Genomic DNA, 17268 nt, shown 5'->3' with positions numbered 1-17268 from the left:
AAGCCAGGGGTGGGCAGGCCCCAGCTGGCTGCCCCCAAACTCTGCTCCCCTTTTCCCCCCAGTGTCATCCCTTCTCCTGTGGCTTCACTAGCCGGGAAATTGAAGCCCCGAGGGAGGGGAGTGTGCCCAGACCCGGGGTCCTGCACTGCCCAGCTCGGGTACCCGCAGACGAGCCCCATGTGCCCCAGCAGTCGCCTGGCACGAGGATGCAACTCCCCCATTGTCCATCCCGGTGTGCGCTGGGGTCCCAGTGGGGAGGTGGGTCCCCGTCCCGTCCCCCGCGGTCACAGCAGAGCTGGTTTCCTTGCAGGGAGGAGCCCTTGCAGAAGTTCACGGGCAAGACGGACCCGGTGGAGGTGCTGAGGACCCTCCGCACTGAGAAGGACAACTTCAAGAAGCCCAAGGAGCGGCCCAATCCCCAGGCCATGCTCGCATTTGACTGGGGACTTTTCAGCCCCTTCCTCGAGAAGAAGTGAGCAGCCGTGGTGGTGGCTGCCGAAACGCAGCATCCCCGTCGCGGTGGGGGCTCCTCCTGGGCTGTGTCCGTCCAGCTCTGACTTACTCCTGTAAGACTCGGCAGTTGGGAAGTGGTTTCTGTCTTTAACCTGCTCGTTTTGAGGCTGCTCTGCTTCGCTCCCTCCGACGCCATGCCTGCTCCCCTGGCCTGCGGGACCTTTGCTGAGTGCCCGGTCCCTACGGGAAGGGAGCGCGTGGGTGCCTTCAGCTCAGGCAGCAGTTAAGCCCCCCTGGCCGCTGGGCTGCAGTTCCTGCTGGGCAGGAGGTGTTTCGGAGGAGAGGACACCCACGCTCGCAGCATTGGTGGGTGCAGGACCTGCTGCCCGTCCTGCAGCCCTTTGCCTGCGGGAGCCGAGGGAGGGTATGGAAAAGGTGGGGATGCTGGGGGGACCGCGATGCTGTACCCCACAGACCAGCGGGCACCCGTCGGGCTGTGAGGCTCTCCTGCCTGCAGTCCTGCCAGACCTGGGTGCTGCATCGCGCTTCCCGGGGGTCAGCGGGAGCGGAGCTTTGCAGCAATGCGGCTCCAAAGCCGCTGACCTCCTGCACGGCCGGGCTGCGCTGGGGCCGGGCTGGTGGGGAAGCCCTCCTGGCTCTGCCTGCTCGGCTCCAGCCGTCCCTGTGCCCATCTCAGGCCGAGGGCGGGCAGGGATGAGGCACGGTGACTTGGATGCACGAGAGGAAGCCGGGAAGGGGACTGGCGTTTTCACTGGCATTCAGCAGTACCTACTTGACTCCAGACCTGCGCTAACAGAAACCCTCACTTCAGTGGGGTTTGGGTATTTTTTTTTTCCCCTTTTTTTCCCTATTTTTATAGTAGGCCAACATAGAAACATTGCATAGGGATTTGTAACACAATCGCTGACTTAGGGGAGCCAGCCAAACCGCTTAAACCATGCAGTGCGTCCAGGTGGAGTTCAGGCCTGGAGGAAAGCATGCTCTAACCCACTGGCTTTGTAAAATACTTTTCAAGGTGTGACAGTTTCTAGGCAGCAAACAACAACGTGGTGCTATGCATCCATTGCCGCCTTTTTTTTCCCCCAAGATAAACTGGGAAACACTTGGCTGAAAGTGTCAGTGAAACCGACCTTTACGTTGCCTTCTCTTTAGAACAAGAGCTAGGGAGCAGCTGGGTCTCTTAAGCCTCTTCAGCTTGCAGCCTTCAGTTTGTGCAAAATCAGTACTGTATTTTATTTTTTTTTTAAGTCTTGAAAACTGTGCAAAGCTTTTATTTGCAGGTGGTGGGGAGGTGCATTACAAACCAGTAAAGCAGTTTTCTTTTTTGGTGAAAAAAAAAAAAAAAAAAAGGGCTTGATGGTAGCTGTGTCAATAGCTGTGAAAATCCCCCCGGAGGGCCTGGACGTGGCAGGCTGCTCTGTCTGGGACAGTCACACATCTCTCGTTTGTTCTTTACCTCAGTGTGCAGAGTGCGCGTCTGACTGTCTCGGTGTTGCTGAGTTTACAGCCGTAGTTCAAATGAAAACACAGAGGAGCAGAGGAGTTGGTCCCATAATCCTTTACTGTATGTTGTCATTTTAAACAGTGTTGATTATAAATGTTTTAGCTCCTAACACTGGAATAGAGTTGACTTCAGGATCTTTCATGTGTGGACTGTGAACTGCATCTGTTACCACTGAAGCCTGGTTTGTGGCCGTTTCTTCCCTTGCTAGAAACTAGACTAAGGTTTTCTTTTTTTCCTTTTAAGTTATAGTGTTAGAATTCACTCTCCCCCACAGGAGGGGAAGAATTAATCCTGCTGCACAACTTGCCTCAGCACTATTGCCTCAAAGTTCCCCAGTTTAAATGCAGTGGTACAGTTTGTAGATGTTACCTGGGTGTTCCCCTGGATGTTTGTTTATACTGGGAGCAGAGGTGCACCCCTGTGCGTTCAGGGAGGGTTCCTGAACTAGCAGCAAGTCTGCTCACGTTGATAGCAGCAGCATGCAGCTCAAAGGCTGCGAGAACTTCGAGCTGTTCTTGATACCGCGGCAAGAACGGACACCCGGGAGTGTCTGTAGGAGCTGAGGTCTCTGTATGATCTGAGTGGAGAGTCCTTGGACGGCTTTCGCAGTGTGCATGTTGGTAACCTGATAACTGGAGAAAAGACAAAATGCAGACCCCCAATTGTTTAATCTACAGCTAACTTAGCTTTATTTATTTGTGCCCTTCTGGCCTGACGTGCATGTTCTCAACAGAAACAGAATGTGTTTCTTTTGCACTGATGTAGAGAGTTTATGATCTCAGCACTTCAGTATATTGGACTGACTTTGCATTAGCAGTGGTATCTCTTGCTGTAGATAAATATTTTGTGGTTTAGCATAACACTGTGTGTTATAAATCTATGCATGGAAAAGGGCATTCACTGCAACTACCAACTTGCTTGTAAAATGAACGGGGTGGGGAGGGGGAAGCAGTGGGAGATTCTTGCCTTATGAACACTGTGAATTCACCAATTGATCAGCAACACCTGAAAAATGTAAAGCTTTTAATTAAAAACATTTAAAAAAACGTCTTTTACACTGTTGGCTTACTTATAATAAAGAGGGGAGGAGGCTTTGAGAAGGACACAGGTTAAGTACTGCCAGAGAAGCCGTAACAAGAGGCAGGTCAAGGTCTGACAGCTTTGCTTTTTGACAGCCCTAAGCTCAAGGTCTGCAGTAAGTGGGTGAGGGTGATCTTTGAAGAGGGCCCGGGCAAGGTTTCAATCTGGGCTAGAGGCAGTAACCAGCTCCATCTATTTACTCTGAAGGAACAAAGCAACGTGGCAGCTTTGTTTTCAGTTTTCGTCCACTTTACTTTCTGCACAGTCCTTCTTCCTCGCATAGCGGTAAGTGGAAAAAGGAGAAATAATTAAGTGATTCAATAATGTCATTCTTAAGTTCATGTTCACTTGCAGCTACAGCAGTCACACGGAGAGATTCCACATCTGCCAGCGTCCCTTCCCCTCGCGTTCAGGTACAGCTGCAAATCCTCCCCACACGCACTGTAACTCCAGGAAAACTGATATTCAGATTAAATAGACCACAACAGAGTTATTCATTCAGTAGTTTTTCTGCATATAGTTTTGAAAATACCCGTATGTAAAAAATACAGATAGCAAGACAGACACATGTCATCTCCAGTAACAAAAGACCAAATCTGTTTCACATCCATCTGTCTTCTGGCAAGGCATCGTAATGCGCTGCATTAAACCAGATGTGTTTTTACTAACCTCTTGGATTGTTCTGGTAAACTACTTGTTGTAATGATTACATCTCACAGCTTTCTTCTATTAACTCTTGTAAAGTAACACCTTTCAGAGACACCAAGGACTTCGTCCTTTATTGGAAAGAAAGTTGGCAGCAAGTTCTTACTTGAAACACTGTAAAAAATTGTTTTCTCTGCATTTAGGGATATTATCCATCAGTATCCAGCTGTTGAGGAGGGGGTAGATGTGACAATTCTGTGACTCCCTCTACAGTGTATTTAGGGAGAGAAAGAGAGAGATGTAATTGCCCACAGTTATAGACAATTGTTGTAATTAAAGGAAAAAAAAAAAAACAACACTGTAGCTTTTTCTTCTTAAACATTCATTCAAGTCACATTTCAGGAGGCAGTAAAACAGCCCTAGAGATGCTGCTTCTCACGTCATCCCAGGCTGCTGGTACCCACCCCCTCTGCCAGGGCCAGGATACTGCAGCTGGACCTCAAGGGCAGCCAGTTGGGGCAGTGAAATGGAAAAACAGAACCCAAGGTCTCATTAGAGCATTTATAACTAAATGAGGATGTCCCGACAGAGACAGGTGTAAAACTCAGTGCTGTGAAAATACAGCAAGGCCTGGACAAGTAATACTGTCACGTAGCATAAAGCTCATGTCAGCGAGGCTACAGTCCACCGCAACCCAAATCCTTCAGTACCTTAAATTCATCGGTTCTCGTAGGAGTAGGGTTATAAAGGGAGTGCAGATTTAGTCCTTAAAGACTGTGCAGAGGCTAGGATGCATTACTGCTTCTTTTGATGTGTGTTTTAAGTCAGTGTTTGGTTTTTATTTACATCACTTCAATAATTATAAAGCTGTAGGAATTAATATTGCCTGCCTATAGGCACATTACCTTCTCATCCCTAACAAGAGTCAGAAATCGCAAACTCCCAGTGATGGCACAGAACTTGTAACTGTCTTTTGAGAATCTTAAATATAACTGAGTTAAAAAGGCACCGAGTATCTGTATCTGGGCTTCACAGTGTCAGTCTTCACCATTTGATATTAAATCCAGTGCTTGTTTTCTCCACTGCATGGTACTCTGTATGCAAAGCTTTCGCAGCCTTTTCTGACTCCGCGCCACCCAGCCACTGCTCATACAGTTCGTTTACAGTCTGGTTCTTCTCTGGAATTTCAGTCTTAAGAGACTCATACAACCTCTCAACTTGCTGAAGCTGGTCCTTGCTGGATTCACCATCTGGTTTGATCTGACCACCTCCATTTAAACAGCCTATGTGCAAGAAAGTGAGAAAACATAGCACTGAGTTTAGAAAGCACTTCAGCTTTATCAGAAAAAAAAACCAAAACAACTACAGTTAATTTACTCTGCACCTGCAAACAGTTACAGAAATGAAAACACCATTATAAATGTGGTTTACTCCCCAGTTATCTAACACCAGCAGGGCAGGCTGTAGCCCTACAGGGGAGATCGTTGGCCTGGCGTGCCCCAGTGCTAATTCAGCCTGCAGCCGGCTGTGAGAGAGGGCTGCCGAGGCGGGCTGCCACCTGCCACGGAGAGAGAGGTAAGAAGCAGCAGGGAGCTCTGGCTCTCATCTCCTGCCTCCAGAAAAGGGCCAGAACACAATCCAGGTGAGAACAGCCTTGGGGTCTCAACTGAAGGTAAGATAAACACCCCTGGGGTATGTTCTGGGTTTGCTGTTGGGGCGGAGGCGCACTATGAGTCGAGCTACGCAGCAGCGCGTGGTTGCCCTAAGCAGCGTCCCGGTGCTGAGCAGCCCTCTGGGCTGGGAGTTGCGCAGGCCCTCGGGGAGAAAGCAGTTGCTCGAGAGTAGCAAGGGTGGCAGCTCAGCGTCACTACAGGCTGGGTTCAAGCTGCCTGTGCTCTCTGCTAGCAGATTCAAAGAGAACGAGGAGAGAGAAAAAGGAGGGCTTGCACAAAGTGGAAAAGGGAATAAAATAGGCAGAAAGACACTTTCTTCACCAGCCATAGCAAGCATTCTCTAAAAGCATAATGGTCAATTTTTTAGACCTCCTTAAAAGCACTAGTTGTGCAAATTTTGTACAATAGAATTTAACTGTAATTACTTAAATCCTGAAGAATTACTAGTTTCTAGGTAAGAAAACCTGCATGCAAACAACTTTGAAATTCTGATGCTGTGATTATCACATTGCAAGAATTTGAAGGCTTTGCCACAATATTCAGGACATGAGACATTGCCTATTGTTATTATATTTTAGTTATAGTTTCATATAACTTCTTACAGCTATGGATTTTAATGGTGAAATCCCTGTGCAGTCTTACCTGATGGGCAGGCCATGACTTCAACATAGTGATAGGGCGATTTCCCTCGTTTCAGCTTTTGCACTAAGTTCTGTATGTTTCGAAACCCATATGCCAAAGCAAACTGGAGCAGGACTACTCCATCCTTCTCCAGTGTCACCTCCTGGAAGTCCTTGTTTCTGAGGAACAAGAGCAGAGAAAATGTCTTATCCAAATTAACTTCTATTTTAAACTTCAAAGAGCCCTGTGCTAAAACAAAGTTCTTTGTGAAATCTTATTCAAGAAAGCTGTCCTAGTTCTTTGCCACCCAAACAAAACAGATGAAGGAACTTGCTTACAGATCCTTTTTCAGTCTTGTTTGAGGACCTGCCACCTGAACTGAGTTTGCTGAAGAACACATGTGTTGAATAAATGTTTAAAAGTCAAGCAAACGGAGCCTAAACAAAAGTTTCATTGTGACAGGCCTTCTGAGTTGGCTTCAGCCAACTTACGCATTAGTGAGGCCACTGAGAAAACTTTTAAATTGTGGTAGGTCATAAAACCAGGGAGCAAACCATTATTGAAGGCTTCCAGACTCCTAAGGTTAGTGGAAATACCTGTTCCTGATAAAAGAGCAAGTAATTTTAATCAAGTATTTCATATTGAGACTCAGAGGGACTGTTTCTTCTGCTTCCTAGACCAGAGAATCCTAAACATAGATAGTGCTAATCAGGGATAGAATTCATTACAAATGGTACATTAGTATTATAACTGGGAAGCTAGAAGGAATCTCAGCTGAATGAGCCTCCATGCCCAAACTCGAGTGACTTGTTTTCTGTCTTACCACAACATAGCTAAAACTGAGCCCCAAAGCCCTGACACAAGATTTTCTGTTCTGTGATAGCTAGATCAGTAACAAATCTACTTTATTGGTCTGACTGCAGGTGAAGAAGCCCAGATTCATGTGAGCCCTGTCTTCTAAATTACTCTAAAAATTGACTGCAACTTGATACTGGGAAAATCCAAAAGGCCAAAATAAAGTGTGTGGGTGGTGAAGGGGCTGGAAGTCTCCAAGGGAAAGGCTGCATGGAGCGCTTGCTGATTTATTGCTCAGCAACTGTGGGAGTGAGAAGCCAATTCCCATGCCTTGAAGTAAAATGTTTAACATTGCAAAGAAAGTTTCAGCCCATTAGGAAGATAACTGCATGAACAGAATTGCAATAAAAATAGCACTTTCTGTAGGACCTTAAACTTCTTACTTTAAAGGTTTGTATTGAATTGTATCCACTTGAATTCCAAAGAGTTCCTTGGCTGCATGTTTGTATATGTGCTCCAAATAGCCACCAGAGCCACCTCCCGAGTGGCTAGTGAGCTCCTCTTCTGCAGCACTACTAAACCTGGGGGAAAGGAAGAAAGCAAGCAGTTTTAGGGGAATCTTTGATAAAACGGAACAGCCAGCACAAACGCAAAGGTCCAGGGGACTCAAAAGCAACAGAACAAGCCACAGACCAGCTCCCTTTGAGCTCCTAGCTTTTCCCTTTCTCCTGGGAACCAACTATTTATAGTTTCAGAGCGCAGCAGGTTTAACCCTGTGCTGCCTAGCATTCTTTGGGTCAAGCTCAGTGGAAATACTGTCCCATGCCACAACAAGGCCTGACCCATGCACTGCCAACTTAACCTTCACTTACCAAAAATATGTTTGGGAATGTTTGAGTTACAAGGGCAATTATCCGACATGCATATTTTGTCAGCTTCCTGTTTAATACCTCTACAAACATCCTGGGTTTCGCTTAGAAATGGGAGGAGGGAAATGATGAAGCAATGGTGGTATGGGTCTCTGCAACCTATGCTTCTCTTGGAGAACACTACCCAGCAGAAGTCCTGTCTCAGTCAAGAGACATCTCATCAGTGCTACAGCTTTTCCGCAAGATCAACAAAAGCAGAGTTCATTATTGAAAGCTCTGTTTCTGTGTTACAACACATTTTTTGAAACCAGATACTTTAGATGTGGTTGCTGGGACGTGAGAGAACATTTCTGGGAGGTATCAGCGCTATGATCACAAGCACAGAGAGATGAAATCCGTGTTGCTGTGGTTTCACGTGCTTAATGTTATGTAACAACGTTCACAGTTTACGAACAAACCTAACGATGCCAGGACATTTGCTCCATGCGCGCCTGTCCTCAGCGGGATCCTGGTTCACGTTCAACACATTTTTGATGCCGAACAACTACATTAACATAAGTTCTGTAATTCTAGTTCTGCACAAATAATTCCACCTCACTGGCCTGCCAAAACACAACCAACTATTCAGAGGTCAAGATAATGTTTCTTGAGAATAGCTCACCAGATGGAAGCCACAACAATAGCTTTTGTTATGAGAGAATAACAAGATGAGGGATCTGCTTATAAGCACTCATCAGGCAGTGACACTTGCATTCTCCTACTAACAGCTGCAGAAGGGAAAACACTTGAATTCTGGCCAAACAGCTTCAAGTCAAGTCGAAGATGTTGCCTCTTGCAGATAAAATCTTAGCTTTGGAAGAACTGCAGAAGGCAACACTTTAGCCTGCAATCACCCTCAGAAACTATTTTTAATTTGATCTTGTTTACAGGAACTGAGCTTCATTAACAAAATGTTTCAGTGTGTCTGGCCTCACGTACTGCTACTCTCTTAAAATGAGGCTGCCAGTAAGCTTCAGTGCTGGCCTGGAGCAAACGGTTATACCAGCAAAAGTCCTGGGATTTCTGGCACTTTATCTCATTCTTGCTGCCAAATGTAATAACCTCTTAATGGGCTTTTCCACGTGCTGGAGGATAAAGCAGAACAACTGCCACTGGACTGCTTATGTGAACGCTCCAAGTTCTGAGGAATACGTGCTGTTTGTAACCAGTCAATTTACTGAGTATGTTAAAGCTAGCAAAAGGTTATAGAGCCACTTTATCACCACAAGCATGAGGCCTAGTGCTCAGAATGTACTCCTAAGAAGTTGGCCAGAGATTTTTATCAAGTAATTAGACATTCAGTTCTACGTTATAACTGACACTTCCATAATGTCATCTCCTAAGGGAACCCAAACACTTCAGAATCTTTTTTTCTCCTCAGTTTTCTGTTAGTGGTGTAACAATAAAGCAGGTAGAACAGAAGTACTTGTTTACATGGGCAGCTTTTGAAGCTGTACTTTTGGGACTCAACCATGCAGACATTTATTATAGCTGAGGATACTTTTCTTTTTTGATGTGAAGGCAATCTGTGCATATGCTATGTCAGAAAAAGACACTTAATCCTGGAAAAAGTGTGCATAAATAGTTCTGTGCTAGTAAATTTGTTACGTGAAACCCACACCTACTGATCCACTGAAATGCAGCAGAAGGAAGCCAAGGCTCTGGGCATGCACATTATTTTAAGTCTCCTTTTTAAATTGAGTATCCCTTCCATGAAGGGGATTGGATGGCAATAGACCGTCTCTATCTCACATTCTGCTTCTTTTCAGAAGCACAGGAGTGACCAATGTTTATAACAATTAAAACTAATCTAGGAAATAGGCTGCACGTAAGGATGCTTCCCTTCACAGCTCTGTCAACATACATCTGCTGATCAGACAATTCTTGAGCAAAGGCTGCCAATGGCACTTGGTTGTACTAGGAAGACTTGAAGCCTATTTAGAAATAAACGAAATTTCAAAACAAGAGTGTCACATCTGCAAGGGGTACAGCTGAAAACAGACTAGTGTCACATTCTAATCATGTGCTAGATGCTGCATATTTGGGGTATCAAAATCTCTCCTAAAAACTTAGGGAGCCTGAGCAGTAAATTTTTGAATCATGTACTTAATCATCTTTCGTAGTTCTTAAAGGTTGCTGCACTTGTAGCCTTTCTGTTTACTAATGTGCAAAGTGCTACAAAGACATTTCTTTTAAACTGAAGAAGAGAATGCTTTGGTTTAGCGTTCAGCGTGGAACCACCACTGCATGTGAATTTAGACGAATAAAATGTGATTTTAATGTTTCCGTAGTCACTTAGATCTCCGCGCAGTTGTCACTTACCAGATGTTACTTTTCAGTTGAAGCAACTGAAGTCTCATCTGCTTTGCACATGTTTTAGATCCCTTTTTTTTTTTTCCCCACAAATATAGACTCCTAGAGATTAGCTGAGTGACCTAAATATTTCTTATTTATGCTTTAATTCTGGAATCCCTACAGTAGCTCTGATAACTAGAACAGAAACAAGCAAACTGAGTACAGTGCAATAACAGGCTTTTTTTTAGCAAACTCTTCTCACTGATCTACATTTTTTCACTTTTCAAAGCTTGCAGGTAGATTTTTGTGGGATTCCACCAGCTATACTGTAACACTAACTGAAGTAAATGACTGTCATGCAATTCGTACTTTTCTGCACGATTATTTTGCCATTATACTCTTCTGAGCTGATTCTAGCAATCCTGCTAATTTACAGTGAGAGCTGCTAATCCTTGGACTACTAAAATCTAGAACAAATAGTTACAGATTCTCCAAAAGTGGAAATTCATCATATTATGTAGATTAAGTATTTTAATGCACAATTGTACTGATTGAAGTGACACAAGAAAATAAATCAAATGCAAACACATGCAGCCTTGTGTAGAACAGTAGTGGAAAGGCAAACTCTGTTGAAGAACTCTATAAATATTGGATGAAAAAACATCACTGAAGATGCAAATGAGATTTTGGTCTTACATGGTATCCAAAGGAGCAGGATCTACTTCTGAGAGAGATACTCCTTCTTGTTCCAACAACGTTAGCACTTCTCCTAAAACAGAACCACAGATATAAAAAGTTATTATTTTGGGGATAAAGGAAAACAAAATCCACAGATAAGTACATAAGACTGCATCTGCAATCTTTACCAGGACACGATTTGCATTATTAAAGTGTAATATACAGCAATATCCACACACTATGTCCTCTATCAGAGACAAAGGGTTTTTGAAACTAGCGAACGCCTTGCTCTGAGGTTTACAGAAATTAGCTGGACTACCTCTGGCTCTGCTTACCTGTGGTGATTACACAGTCCACATCACGAGTTTGGTACTCTTGGTTGAAAAAGTCTGGCCTTGAAGCCTCCAGCTTTTTGTCGTAACAGGGCATTACTGTTACATGGTATATCCGATCAGGGGTTAAGCGCTGGAAGAAAGACAAAGCTGTGCAGTTGGATTGGCCAATAGCAAACCTATCTTGAGAGAGATGTTTTCCAGGTAAAAATGAGAATGATGAAACTAACACCACCATGCCTCTGGAAATACTCTCCACTGTTACTGAACTTTTATTTTTATGTATATGCACACACACATGCATTTATATTCACATTAAATTATTTCTCTCCTAGAACCTGATTTCAGTTTGTAGCAAGTGTCAGCAGTATCGTCTTTTATAGGTTTCGCCCCCTCTCCTTTTGCTAGTGCAGATGATCCAAACAAAGTCAGTCAGTGAAGTGAATTCCTAATTATGCAGTTAGAGAATATGCTTCCTCCGCGCTACTAAAACCCAGCCCCTGCATCAGCAACTGAGAAATGATCTGGCGTCAGACTAAAACCTCATGACCATCCAAGAAATAAGTACAGGCCAAGGAAACAAGTCATTGACTCAAGGCCATTGTTTCAGTATCTTGTGCCAAATATTCTTAGTAGCTGCCAATTTTTGTAACAAGTATGCAGATGTCAGCATTTACTTAATGCAAGCGTTAAACCACTGCTCATTAATGGACAATAAATCATACAATCAGAAGTGGTGCTTCAGTTTCTTACTGGACAAATCTAGGCTGTTAGTACAACTCTAGTCTTTAAATATGAAATTTACATTTGGAAAGATTCCAAAGGTTAAAGACTGAGAAGAGAACTAAGTCAAACTGAAACAGAACATTAAGTTGGGAACGAGCAAGTAATTTTTAGACAAGACATGATCTGCACGTATGCACTGACTGAAGTTTTGTCTTAGGATAATTTATTTTAAGTTATTCACCAACTTTAAACAACAAGAAAATACCACACGCAGACAAGATGGGAGCACAAGGACACCAAAAAATAACTTTCTCTAGCCTTCCCAAATAACATGCAGAGGTTTTAAGCAGTCCATGCAGCACGAGCTTGGTGTTACTGCCCTAGTTGCTAACTTCTCATTAGATAAAATGGAAGTGAGAAAGATGCTGCCTTTGCTGGCTTCTGCAAGATACTTTTAACCTTTAAAATCTAATGTATACCATGTAGCAAAATAAAAAAATATCAGCTTAAAGTGTTCAATTTTAGCAGTTTGCCATTAAGCATAGTATACTTCAGACCCTTACCTGCTGTTCTGCAAAGTGGCCCTTGATCAAGGAGCCCATGACTTGCTGTGGAGACTTGGTGGTACTGATATAAGGAATGATGAAACTGCCATGGGTTTTCTCTGCATAGCAGATCCAACCTGGTAAGAGTGTAATTAGCAGATTAAATTAAAAATAACAAGCAACCCTTCACTCTGCTCACCCTTCCCCCAACCCCAGGCTTAGTACCCATTAATAATCATTTTCAGTCTCACTTCAGCACAAAAAGCAAAGGAAGTGTAACACAAAATTCATTTTAAAGAGCTCATTAGGTAACTGTACAGATAATTACTGCTATTAACACCAAGATCTCTTTGTATTGTGAAAGGAGTAGTCCTCTAAGTAAATTTATCCATTTAAACTTTTCTGACTAACTTTCTTAATTTTTGTTCTAGTGTACTATTAGTATGCCATTTTATTATTTCCATAACTAATCTAATACCATACCTGGACAAGCAGAAGCTAGCATTGGCAAGGCCTTTTTGTCTTCAGATTGCTTTCGAAAGCGTTTTACAAACTCTTGTTGGCTCTCCAGTAGGCTGAAGTTTCTTGAGAAAGTTGTATCAAATACATAGTGCACACCTAGGCAGAACAGCATCTGTGTTAAAATTCATAGGAAAGATACAGCAAACTACAACAAAAAGCCTCCAGTCAAACCAGATTCAAACTTATTTCCATCTTATTTACAGGTATCAACCTCTGCAGTTGAGAGTGAACCTTCTTCCCTAGCACATCAGCACTGTAAGATGAGCAAAAGTGACAGGAGGACTGCAAATCTAAAATTTAAAGTTCCTTCCTTCCATCACTCCAAGTTTATTATGCGACGGAAGTTGTAGACAGTTTGCATTTTAGCTAATGCCAATTATGAAACATTATGAGTCGATGGGGAGGTTAAATCACATCAACCTTGTGCACTCATAATAGTTACGCTTAACATACACCCCACAGTTCCCTCTGATTAACAGAATGCCATACCACACTTGCCTAAACTCTTTAAGAATGCAGTCAACTTCTTTGCTGTTTCCAGAACACCCATTTTACATCTTGCAGCTAGCGAAGCTCTGGATTGTGGTGAAACAGAAACCACCACCAATTTCTGTTCACTGGGAGAGGCAGTCTTTGAAACAAACAAACAAACAACACTGTTCAGAACAATATCAATAAGGCACATGCAGGACTTTCAGCGCACTAGGACATCAGAAAGTATCTCCCAGCTTAACTTTGAAGTCAGTAACTTACTACATTAAAGGCCCTTTCCAAACCCATGATTACCTTTTAAAAATTGGAAAAAACATGACGGTGCGCTGAGAATGTCCTCAGATCCTTCAGATCTCTGAAACTATTTTTATGTGCGCTGTTTCCACGCATGCTTCTGCAGATGCATCATACCAACCTATTAAGACTTTCAAACTCTGCAGCCTACCTAGCCATGACTTGTCACCTACCTTGTTAAAAGTTAGCATTTTGCAGAGCTCTTCATGGCTCTGTTGAGTGATTAAAATACTCTCTGCTGATGTAATGCAGCCACTACAAGCTAAACAGTCGTTCAGAGTAATTTTAGCCTTTTCCAGTTTTTGTGCTCCTCCATCCTAGAAGGAAACAGATAAGACTCAGTTCTGATCACAGTGTAGAATTAGGTAGCAGTTTTCCCACCTTTACTATGTTTAGTAACAAAGATGCTGCTGTTTTTATGCTCTCGGTCTACCATTTAAAACAAGTATCTTTTATCTTTAGTAAGATGAGGAGGAAGACAAGTATCTTTGAAGTTTGCTGCTTTTAATAGGATTATTTGGCACACAGATGGAAATATGCTGAGGAACTTCAGGAAAATTTTAGCAAGACCAAGAACATAACTTCCATCAAATACAGAACAGTTGTTTAGGCCACAATTATTGGTGCTATCTGGTGGGCTGATATTGCTCCAAAATATTGAAATTATACTTTCCCAGAAACAAAATGGGTCTATCTTGCTCGGTTTTTCAACTTGTGGGTGGCTGAAGACTGGGTTAGCATGGCTAATGTGCTACAGATTGCAGCTGCTATTTTAACCACAAAACTGTAGACCACAGAGATACTAAGCCTTTAAGCACCAGTCTCCAGTGTGCATTGAATATTATGCTGGAGAAAGCATGCCAGCTTTGTCACCTCTATCAGATGCTGCTCATGTTATTGAATAGTACTGGAGCTGTTTCTTCACGGGAACTTGAATTTCACTCCTAAACAGATTGTGTAACCAGACTACAAGCTCGCTAACATTTTTAATTGATACTGAGTGTTACGCAATCTCTCTGCGTGCAAAACTTACATGGACACTGATAGGAGAACTGTATGGCAGCATACCAAAGACAGTGTGTGGCTTGCCACTGGAAGGAAATATTTTTCATAATATTTGACCTGAATAAGTCAGTTTTCCCATGAGACTCTCCTCTTAAACTTCACTTCTCAAAAAAGTCAGAAACAGACCGAGCAATTAGGTACTACTAAATTAAAATTTTAAAATAAGAAACCAGACTTCTGTGGAAGTGCTGTATCCCCCTTTCTTTAAGTTGAAGGGTCATCATCTGCTTAAAGTTAAAAGTACCATTTCTAGATGAATTCCCAGCTTGATTAACTCAGAAATGCTAACCTTATCTGTGTAAACAGGAAAATAATTCTCCAAAACTCGGCATTAATTTTGTAAGCAGGAGGCTTATGAATTCTGCAGGCAATTTAACAAATAATTTCAAATATTACTAAAAAATCAGAGCAAAATTTAAGAGTATCTATTTGAATCTCTTTGTGAGTGAGCACTCCGCTGTATGACATAATGTAATAAGAAAAGACATTGTCTCAAATAATCTAGGAATTGCTAATACTTAAGTATTGATGGCAAAATAGACTTCTCAGCTTATCCGTTCTTATACTGAAAATCATCGCTAATTAATGTCAGTGTTCCAGAGCATAAAAGATTGACACAAAATTGGAATTACTGCTTATAAAACTGGGTAATTAAAAAGTTGGACTTTGGAAAAAAGCTATGAGAATGCTGACAGCAATAGCAACACTTTTCTAATATCTTGGTCTTCTCTGAGGCATTAAATAGCTGTAGACTATTCAAATACTTAACAATACACTCACGTTTTCTGGATATTTTACACAGTAATGAAGAAAAATCACATACCTGATTGATCTGAAAATAGCTTCCATCTGCTTCAATTCTGATCTTAGCTGTGGCTTTTCCAGGCTTTTTTTCCACTTTGACAGGTTTGATACATTCCTGAAAGAGAAATAAAGTCTGAAAGTGAGGAGATTAGCAACAAAGTGTGGAAAAGGTAGATTTAACAGAAACTAGAATGATCAAACCGAAATACCGGTTCTAGAGCGAATGCCGCTTACTCTCCTTTAAGCTATACTGGATTTACTTACAGCGCCTATAACAACGAAAGGAAAATATAAAAGCAAAAACTGCTTACCCCTTTTTTACAGAAGGAACACTTTTCCAGCATCATACCAAAAACACAGGACAATTTTGCTGTTCTTTCTGAAAACACAGCTGTGTTTTACAGAGCCTTGAAAGGAAGAGAGGCTTGCCTGCACAGTCCTCCTCTCTAAAATCTTACAGATGATCATGCATTCTTCATTGCAAATTTTAACCGATGGAGGCGTGGTCACCACAGTCAACATGTGGCTAGTGCCAATGAAGTTTCATTTAATGTCGAAAGGACTCTGACGACCTCAGATGGACTACTTCCAGTTTTCTGTATTGTTCTGTGATGAAGTCTCAAGGGTGTTTTTGCATTTTGTGTGATTTTTATTGTTTAGGCACCTTATGACTCCTTGTCCTACTTCTACAGCTATGATTCTCTTTGCCTTTCACCATCCTTGCTCTGCCAACGTTTTCAGTTCTCCCTCTCCCCCAATTAATCCAGCTTTACTACATTTTGCAAGATTCAAAGACTAGCAGGAACAAGTCATTATGATTCTTCAGTTATGCTCACTGAATAAAACAGTGATCTCTACTTGAAACAGAGAAGTGAAATGAAAGACTTCCCTAGCAAGCCCAAGTACTGCAAGGAGAGTTAATGGGGTTTGCTATGCCCCAGTCCACTGATCTCATTTCAGGATAGCTTTTTCTGCTGTACTTGTCAGCAAATACATCCAGCATTACTATTTTGTACTTTTGCTAGTGCTTGAAGACTCTGAAAGGAATAGTCTTGACCCGTTCTTGCTGCTCACTCCCACCTGCCACCCACTCCTGTACGCTGGCACGAGCATCTGTGCGGCCGAATAGCGTGTAAGGAAACTTGTTTAGGCTTAAGCTTTTTTTTGGGGGGGTCTAGATTAACATTTAATAGGGCACTTTCCAGATCGGGGTGGGAATGACCGACTGGCTGCTGGGCCAAGATTTCTCTCTTCAGCTGCTTAGAGAAGCTCGCACCGATCAGCGTTGCTGCCCTCTCTGCTCCCTGCGCACCGGCTGGAGGAGGCAGCGAGGGATCTCCGTGGGTTTTTCCTTTCACCGTTTTATTTCGCGGCACCCGAAGGACAGCCGGCCTCGGCCCCTCTGCCCCCTGCGCCGCCTCCCTCACGCTGCCAGGCCGAGGGGCCCTGCCGAGGCCGAGAGCTGCTGTCCCGGCCGGCGGCACGGCCAGGGCTGTCACCCACCTCCCCCCAGCACCATCTTCTCACGCACCCCCCGCAGGCGGCGCCGGCAGGGCCGACCCCGCGGCTCCCGGGGCGGCGGGCAGGGCCGGCCCGCCCCGCCCCGTCACAGGGCCGCGGCCTCTCCCCCGCGGCCGGCCCCGGCAGCCCCCGGCCCGCACCCACCTGGGAGGGCCCGATGTAATCGTCCAGGTCGGTCAGCTGCAGCACCCCGCTGAAGGGAGACGCCATCCCGGCCGCGCCGCCGCCGAGCGCGGCAGCCAGCGGGGGCGGGCAGGGGCTGCCACACTGTCGTAAAAGGGGGAACGCCACACT

The 17268-nt window shown here is 43.8% G+C and overlaps 2 protein-coding genes across 7 annotated transcripts in view; one reads left to right on the top strand and one right to left on the bottom strand.

The window, feature by feature from the left end:
• LOC309591779 (hydroxyacylglutathione hydrolase, mitochondrial) overlaps positions 1–2821 on the top strand; it is a 19669-nt gene extending 16848 nt beyond the window's left edge. For 2 of the 3 annotated variants that reach the window (XM_082314542.1, XM_082314541.1), the window contains exon 7: positions 311–1679. In XM_082314542.1, the coding sequence (XP_082170668.1) occupies positions 311–476 (166 nt within the window). In that variant the 3' untranslated portion in view covers positions 477–1679. Of the gene's footprint in view, positions 1–310 lie in introns of all 3 variants that reach the window. The other variant, XM_082314544.1, reaches the window with a different exon arrangement.
• Positions 1809–17268, bottom strand: CIAO3 (cytosolic iron-sulfur assembly component 3). 4 transcript variants are annotated; one of them, XR_014228440.1, is made up of 12 exons: positions 17119–17268; positions 15473–15568; positions 13758–13901; positions 13297–13429; positions 12760–12894; positions 12295–12413; positions 11009–11138; positions 10692–10764; positions 7236–7373; positions 6019–6176; positions 3728–4986; positions 1809–3499 (listed from the first exon to the last, which is right to left on the bottom strand). XR_014228440.1 is itself a non-coding variant. In XM_082314545.1 (11 exons), the coding sequence occupies exons 1-11, from the start codon at positions 17182–17184 to the stop codon at positions 4748–4750; spliced, it is 1431 nt and encodes a 476-aa protein (XP_082170671.1). In that variant the 5' UTR covers positions 17185–17268; the 3' UTR covers positions 1809–4747. The 4 variants fall into 4 exon arrangements, 2 of the variants coding, with proteins under 2 accessions (XP_082170671.1, XP_082170672.1); XR_014228441.1 differs by having other exon boundaries at positions 1809–3970; positions 4609–4986; XM_082314545.1 differs by having other exon boundaries at positions 1809–4986.

This window comes from Platalea leucorodia, assembly GCF_965183815.1.
Source record: "Platalea leucorodia genome assembly, chromosome: 5".
NCBI lineage: Eukaryota > Metazoa > Chordata > Aves > Pelecaniformes > Threskiornithidae > Platalea > Platalea leucorodia.
Note: the sequence above shows the minus strand (reverse complement) of the source record. Positions and strands in the feature narration are given on the sequence as shown.

What these genes read in the sequence shown, in the direction of transcription:
- CIAO3 (XM_082314545.1), bottom strand. Translation starts at nt 17,184, where the DNA reads ATGGCGTCTCCCTTCAGCGGGGTGCTGCAGCTGACCGACCTGGACGAT. An exon ending in AAATGCTAACTTTTAACAAG is followed by an intron (nt 13,430 to 13,757) that starts GTAGGTGACAAG and finishes TTTGTTTCAAAG; the next exon opens with ACTGCCTCTCCCAGTGAACA. An exon ending in AGTCATGGCCTGCCCATCAG is followed by an intron (nt 4,987 to 6,018) that starts GTAAGACTGCAC and finishes TCTTGCACATAG; the next exon opens with GCTGTTTAAATGGAGGTGGT.